The sequence below is a fragment of the Dermacentor variabilis genome, chromosome 1 (assembly GCF_050947875.1).
Source record: "Dermacentor variabilis isolate Ectoservices chromosome 1, ASM5094787v1, whole genome shotgun sequence".
Classification (NCBI taxonomy): Eukaryota; Metazoa; Arthropoda; class Arachnida; order Ixodida; family Ixodidae; genus Dermacentor; species Dermacentor variabilis.
Window position 1 is genome coordinate 250,667,568 of NC_134568.1, and position 8,081 is coordinate 250,675,648.

Here is an 8,081-nt window from a genome sequence, read left to right on the forward strand (position 1 = left end):
GTTGATGACATATTCGCCGTTGTTCCTCACTCCTAAGCCTTCCCAGTTTAATAGGTTGAATACTTCTTCCAAGCACGCAGTAAATAGCATAAGACAGATTGTGTCTTTTTCTCTTACCCCTTTCTTTATAGGTATCTTCTTACTTTTCTGTAGCATGTTTGTGGAAGAAAGGGCATTCGTATATAATTAAAGGGTGAATGAATATTTTCATAATTAATATTTTACTTCAGAACTTTATGGCCGCAAACATTGTCCGCGCGGTTAAATAATACGCTGGACAAATGTAGTTTCGAAAGCTGGTGTGGTTGCAGACAAAATTGTGATAGCTTAATTCTGGGTGGCTTGTACAGCGCAATCCAAGTCTTTGAAGTAATTTTTCTAGGCAGCACAAAACGAAGGGAAATGGGGCTGTGAGATAGTTTAGCCAGCACGTATGGGCCGTGCTGCGGAGCACAAGAACCGTCGGTCAGAATTTTCAAGAAAGCGAACATAAACCACTATTCGATCTTACTACAGTCGCTAGGCGACCGAGTTTTCCCGTTTCGGTAACGCGTGCTGTGCGAGTTACCGCCCTGGGGTGCCTGATTTCGGCTCTAGTGAGGATAACATATGCAGGCCATGTATGTCTCGCAAGCAAACAAAATGAATCTATGCGAGAGCAGTAAGTTCTTTACGGAATTTTCAGCTACGTGCTAGTCTAACTGGCAGACCGTAATATCTCGCAAAAGCAAGGGGCACAGCATTCGATCCGTTGAAACTTTCTGTCGGCAACGTCGATTCCTAAGCTTGGGACTGCGTTTTCGTAGGGGTTCAACAATTTTTTTTACTATTAAAGTTAAATCCACCGAGTAGCTACATATTAACTGTTGTAAATATTCCGAGGAAATATTCTACTACACGCAGCAGGGAATCTGAAAAATCACCCTTATGGTTGTTTGTGCTCCTTGCATGTCAATTGAATAGCCACTTCATTATTCTGATGTTACAAAACGCTCTTGAAAAATTCTTCCGCGAGGAGGAAATCCATGAAGCAATGCCCTCTGATGGGTAAGAATTTTCGCAAATTCATTAAATAGTGTTGCATGAACGCATTAGGCCTGTATATATGTGCGCAGACTGGGGGAATAGCCGCCGGCGCTGCGACGTCATTTTGCGAATAGTACACGACTACGCATTACGCATCGAAATGACAGCAACGCATGTCTTCTTTTCTTCTTCTTCTTAGGCTGGTGAAGGAAATGAAATACTGCATGTATTCAGCGACACACGACTCCGGCTGCTCAGATGCCCTTTTTCTCAACACTGAGATATCTGTTCTAAAGAAGCACTTGCTCATGGAGTTCGAAGACACATGCAATGCACTACCCTCTAGTGAAGACCAGGAATTCAAGGTGTACCGTCAAGGTAAGAAATGCTCATACAAATCCATCCCTCTTATAGGCGAGTCTTCAGATTTAAGCTTCTAAATAGGGGCGTGCTAATATTTTAGGCGTTTCGAATCCGAATCGAACAGTCTTTGCCATTCGATTGGACAATTCATTGCTATAAATTGTCGAATGTTCGTGTTTGTTCGAATATAAGGGAGAACTACACTTCCACTTAGAAATAAGAACGGAAACGAGGGCGAATTGCTTGGCTTCAGGATAGCCCGCGGATACTGCAAAAGGACGCCAGCTGCTCAGCGAACGCCATGAGCGGCGAACCCAATAACTTCCAGTCATTGAATAAGAACGACACGTATTTAGGCAGTCCGTGAGCTTGTATTTGTTGAGGCAAAGCATTCTTCAAGCGAAGCCTCCTTTGCCTCGCTCAACGGGGTTTGCCGTGGGTCGGTGCTGCTGCGGTTTCTCGCCAAGAAAGTAAAGCGTTTGCGTATTGGTGCGTCAGGTATATGCGTCACGCTTTATGTCAGCACACGTTTAACGCAAGATGTCGCTCAGTAAAGAAATTCCGGCTGAACACATCTCCTGGTGAATGTCGGCGTTGATGCGATTGGCATTAAAGCAATGTAGCGACATACCGTATTGCTACCGCAGGCACAAGAAGTGGCAATCTCGCTGCCGACCCCATTTCCAAATGATACCAGGACAAAGCATATCTTGTTGCAATCATTGGACGCCAGCTAAAGCTCCGTAATATCCCTAGTATCCTGGCTGCGACTTCATTGCAGTGGCTCTCCATCAACCGGCCGCGCTGGACGCGGTGGTGTCTGCTGCGGATGGGACGTTATGGCTTTAATATATTTAAGGCTACATATCCCTTATGTCACCTTGGCGCATTGATTGCTTGAGATAGGCAAAAAAAAAATGGCACGTACAAATATCACATAACGTGGTGCCGTAGTTGACTGCTCGGGAACATACCCAGTGGCACATACTCAGTGACCCAAGTTGGCTACCGGTCCAGACAGCAGCCAGCAGCAACTATACTATTCGGGTACATGCTCTGTGGCCTAAAACAGCAGCCACCACATGCTTGGACCAAGCTAGTAGACAAGTGGGGTCACTGGGTGAAAGAAGTTAGCCACAAACATAAGTTGGTCAACTTCCCAAAGAATGCTGATCGAGTTATAAATCACCTGCCCGATGATGGGATTTAAACTAGGGTCCTCCAGCGCTGCAGCCCACTGCCTTACCCTTTAGGCCACACACACAAGCATGCCACGAGAGAAAACCTTACTACATCTTCCGTCGTTCAAGTTAGCGCTCTGAGACGTTTGGCGAGTCGGTCCTGTCGCCCAGAAGCGATCTGCTTGCCTCGTGTCATAGCGCGCCATTTTCCCCCATCCTTCCCTTGGGGCAGCTAGCACTTGGAGATGCCATGTTGCATTGCACCGCCTTCGGGATCGGCCTATAGGTCTGTGACAGAAAGCGCGGCGTCGCATGTTGCGCGAACACTGCTGCGTCCGCGGACAGCTTTCTGTAGCAATGAAGGGAATCTAGGGGGACAAAAGCGGCACACAAGTAAGAGCGCTCCTAAAAAAGCCCCGGATTTTCATGCGCGTTAGTTTAAGTTGTCCTACTTACAACCACACGCACAAAAAAAAAAGAAAAGAAACCGCATGCGCAAATAAGTGTTAAATGTGTCTCATGTTTCTGCTTTTCTTTTAGTACATCTTCGCATGTGGAAACTACGCTGATGCCTTCCGGTGTCTGTTATAAGAAACCAAAAGCCCTCTTAAGCGCTGCGAGAATTTGTGGCGCAGTAATACGCGCACAGAAGCTTCCCCACCGCAGCTTTCCTTTCATTGTCATAGGCGTTTGTCCGCGGTTATGTACAGCAGAATAGCGAGACATGCGCTTGTGACGATGTTCACGCACAGCCACGTGTCTTGGTGCCATGCCTCTGCTGGACTGCGAGGTGCAGCCGTGCATAAGCCACAGATAACGCCGACGCTTTAATAACACGGGGGTTGAAAAAAAAAAAAAACGACAGGCATAGTATGGTGCAAGCCAGTACTTGAACAATCATCTTTGTTGGTTTTCTAAACATTACCTTTTTTAAATTTTTACTTGACAGATCTTATCGTGGTTGCATTTCGATAAAATGGTGTGCAGCGTTGCAGTATTAGGCTCCGCTCGTTCAAAAGAACACAGCACTGTACGTGCATGTGGCGCTGTCCTTTTGTTCCATTGCTGTCATTGTCGAGATCCACCAGATAACTGTAAGAACTAGTTTATGACTTACATTCTCCTCACTAGACAGGACGTCCAATTGTCTAAGATCACTGCATGCACATGTACAATACCGTAAACAAGCCGTATTAACCAGACGCACTCCAAATTTTTTATATCACTGACTTTAGAACTGAGAAAATATACGGCATTCGATTCAACGTTCGGATGACGTTTTTATCAAATATTTACATTCGATCTGATTCAGGAAATTTACCATTCAAACACCCCCTTTCCACAAAATAAGAAAGTAAATCGAATAGGCAGGAGACGATACAGCAGCTAGGTGACGTTCATGTGCGGCTGTATTATTTGGTAAGCAAGCCCAGCTGCACCGAGTTTATTAACTAGAAAGTAGGAGGCATCTGCTGTCGAAGCTGGGCCCATTCTATCCGGCTACAATAATTTCAGTCAGATAACTTCATCAAGCAGGCGTACCGCGTGATCAGGGGCCCGTGACGAGCCGATGCGGGCCCGATACGAGCCCGTGACGCAGGAAGGCGGGAGGGAGGTTTGCTGGCAATATTATCATCCCTAATGCACCATGGGTGGTTTGTCTGCAGGGTTGCTTGAATCGATTGGTTGGGTACAAATTTATCCAGCAGGATGGTCTATCGGGGAAATAGGTATCAAGGGCTTAACCAGGGTGAAAAAACCGAAAAGAAAAATCTCATCCAGAATATTTTTAGCTTGTCCGCAGCAACAAGTTGGGTTTATCAAAGCGGCGTTTTCGAATGGTGGAGTTGGGGGATGGGAGGGTAACTACTTGACTATATATGATTTCAAGTAGCTAACCTGACTCTCCCATGCTGTCATAAACCTGGCGTGAGTCACCCACCAATGTGACTTAGTGTATGGCGTTCTGCTGCTGAGCATGAGATCACGGTTTCGAATCCGGGCCTCATTTGGATGGGGGCGAAATGCAAAACTGCTCGCATATTTCGGAGCAACTTAAAGAGCTCCAGGAGGTCGCAATTAATCCGGAGCCCTCCACTGCGGCGTCCTTCATAAATCACTGTGCAGTTCCAGGACCGTTGAGCCCCACAATCATTTTCTTTTTTTCGTTAAACTGGGTGTGAGTGACACGGGACTGGAAACAGTCTGCGATAAGTGAGTACGGCTGGAAGCATTTGCTATGCATTGTTTCCATGGGCATCGTCCACTGCATAACAGTCGCATCTTTACCTTCTGAGTCAGTCCCGGTTAAAATGAAAAAAAAAGTATTTTCGACCCATTGAAATCGAAGAGAGAATTTCTGCATGGGTCTCTTTTTTTTCACAATGAGGGAAACTCAGGATGAAGATTCACGTTGAATATATTCAAAATGCGCACTAGTTGAGGAAATACAGCGCGTCGGAGCAAGGTGTCTGATATAGTGCACTTCCTACTCTGGCGGAATACAAACGCCCCCACCTATATGCGATGTCTCTCTTTGTTGAAGCGTAACATTAGAATGTAAAACTCTGTAGGCCGCCTCAACAACAAATACATCAACATTCATAGCCACAGACCAATGGTAATGATGTTCTTGCACGCGCTGTAGCCGAAATGGTACACATATGTCTCTATCCCTAATATATGCTAACAGCATATAGCGAAGCCGGTTGAAGAGCCCCAAGTAACGAGTCTACTAGCTCGCCATTGGAAATAGGATGGCTGGCTGGGCGATCATGCATGCCATCTACACAGCGCAACAGCTCGTTGATAGAGATATGATCCTGTATTCATCTTTGTGTCTTCATTGCATCTTGTGTAGTGCGAAGGTCATCTCTAAGAAATCTTCCTACACCCAGATGCAATTGTCCCTTATAAAAATGTGTTGCACATTGCCTGAAGTGACACACAGTAAATGCACGCAACTTCGCCAGTTCAAGAGTTGCTGCAACATTTATAAACTGGACCAATATTTACATAATGCTCTTGTAAACATGCCGAATAAATATTACCCTCCTGCGCGCCGTATTCGCTGGTCTGATCACTTATGTGGCTTTATTGAATTGCTCCTTCACAGCTCAGCTGATACAAAATACTCTTGAAAATTTAAAAATTAGTGGCCGAGAAGAACCATGAAGCCACGGCTTCTCGCGTGGAAAGCGTGATTAAAGGTTAAGCCAAACATTCTATTCTTAAACCTTCACGTGGCTGTTTCCAAAGTCAACCGTGAGGAGCAGGTGCTGAGTGTGTTGCCGTGCTGTAAAACGAGGCTAGTAGTAATGAATTTCGGGATGCACCATTGTTTGGAGCCTAATGTTGTCCCCTGTAACTTTCCGTCGTCGCAGCTTGCGAGCTCAAGGAATTTACCCAGGAATGGGAATCCTGTGACTCGGCAATGGAGGACGACATCAGCCTTTTCTATCGCAATGGCTCTGCTTTCCGGAAGACTCCCGTCAGCAACCGTGTGCGACGGAGACTTTGCACGTGAGCACGCCAGGCCTGCCTCGCGAGTGGCAGCCGAGATCCCGACCTTCCTTTGTTCTTATCGAAAGGATTTGTGTGCACGCGACCGGTGAATTCAAACCCAGTGAATGGGAGCTGCAGGTCGAAAATATTTGCATTCGAAAGCTCGTGGGAACGAATATCGATCGCTCTACAACAGAAGTAACATCTCCTGCAAATTTTAGCGAAATTAGGGCGCGAATATTAACGCTTCTTATGTTTGCCGCCGGTATACCGGTTGCAGGTCACAGATGCGGTTGTGGGACATGTTCGACAAACTACTTTCGCAAAGCCTATCTGTAGATCCAAATAAAAAGCGGGCCTACCAGTGGGTTCGTGCAACTCCAGCTGCGCTCGATCCACTGTGAAGTTTTCGTGATTCCCGCACTGTGCGCTATACTTTTCCATGTAAATGGCACAACTTTCTTTTTTCGTGTAGCCTAGGCTATAGTATTAAATAAGTACTGTTTTTAATACGCCGCTATAGTAAGCGCAATGTCGCACCATGTTCACTATTCCGACTATGGCTTTTGAGCGCCTCTAACATACACCGTGGACGCCGCTCGAACTGCACCCGCAGTCACCACTACAGAAACTGAAATGTTATAGTCATCGATATTGCCGTTGCAATTGCCTCGCCACCGCGCATCTCGTAAAACGCACTAAGTGCAATTGCCGCGCCATTCCGCATCGTGAAAAACGCACTCAGTTTCGTGGGAAGCCATCAGCTTGGCAGTTCGCTCTCAGCATTGTCGACAAGGATGTTGCAGGCGCTCCAGGGGCGTTCCGAAACAGGGGCTCCTGCAGGGGAAAAACTAGCCGCACGTGATTGGAGTGCTCTACACCTTAATCCGTAGAAATCGTGGTACCTAGTACCGAGTCTGTTTCTCGTTAAAACGACGATCAACACGAACCATTATCAGTCACAGCCTGTTCGGAATCTTCCCTTTCTTTCCTGGTGCGTTTGCTTGTAACGCAATGCGAGGTGATTCCTTTGCGCAGTGACCTCATCGGCTACCGCAAATGCCTGAACGACTCGGCTGACAAGCACCACTGCTCCGCAGTGGCACCTCAGGTCGCAGAGATGAGCAACGAGTTGTTCGACCGCCTGGGCCTTATCTACTGTTCCGACTGCAGTCGCAGGACGGGCGCCTGGGGCATGATGACGCTCGCCAGCGCAGCTGTCTGGCTCGCACACCTGTCGAGCCAATCGTGATCAAACGGCGGTCTAGCCGAAGGGATTAAAAAATATTAAACAGTCAAAATTAAAAGAAGGCTGGCCACAGAAAAAAAAATAGAGAATCGAAACGAATAATTGGCCGGTTCTTGGCCGCTACAATTCCCATGACTTGTTTCTTGGTTGGTGACTGTACCTAGCATCTCTGCCGAGGTTTTTTTACAAAACTGCAGTGGCGAATGTGGTGCAATACACATAGTATTCGAGGCAGCTGTCAGTGCCCTTACGTGGGCCAATCGGGAAGCTTGGCCGGCGTCCTGGTGACCACCACTGCAATCCGTTTGATAGAGAGGATAGTCGCGGCGATGGCCAATCGCAGACTATCGGCGTGACGTGGACGATCGCCGACAACTATTCGTAAGAGCACAGGTGTAAATCGTGATGTTGGATGGGAAACATTAGCTAAGGCGGTCATTCAACGACAAACTGCACGGACTAAGGGAAAGCTTCGTGAATTCGGTCCGAGAAGTATTGTAAATCGATATCGTCTTCATTTTCATGTGTAATGCACGGATGCAAAGCGCTCCTGCTGCCTCTGTCCTATGGCGTGTTTGTGCAGCTTCACACGCACAAACACATCGAGTATTAAGCTGAGGCGCGGAGTGTTTTCAGTCGAAAGCTTAATAACGTAAGCAAATGTCCTTTGACGGCCTCGGCTATGTAAACATTGGCTAGGTTGCGAATGTATCTATAGATTAAGGGATATTGGCGCATAGTGCCAATGGTCCATGTAC

General features: G+C 46.9%; 1 protein-coding gene across 1 annotated transcript in view; it reads left to right on the forward strand.

The window, feature by feature from the left end:
* LOC142573264 (uncharacterized) overlaps nucleotides 1–7,448 on the forward strand; it is a 42,955-nt gene extending 35,507 nt beyond the window's left edge. The window contains exons 16-18 of the mRNA XM_075682885.1: nucleotides 1,226–1,404; nucleotides 5,954–6,092; nucleotides 7,113–7,448. Of these exons, the coding sequence (XP_075539000.1) occupies nucleotides 1,226–1,404; nucleotides 5,954–6,092; nucleotides 7,113–7,326 (532 nt within the window). The 3' untranslated portion in view covers nucleotides 7,327–7,448. The remainder of the gene's footprint in view (nucleotides 1–1,225; nucleotides 1,405–5,953; nucleotides 6,093–7,112) is intronic.
* Nucleotides 7,449–8,081: the final 633 nt, after the last annotated feature.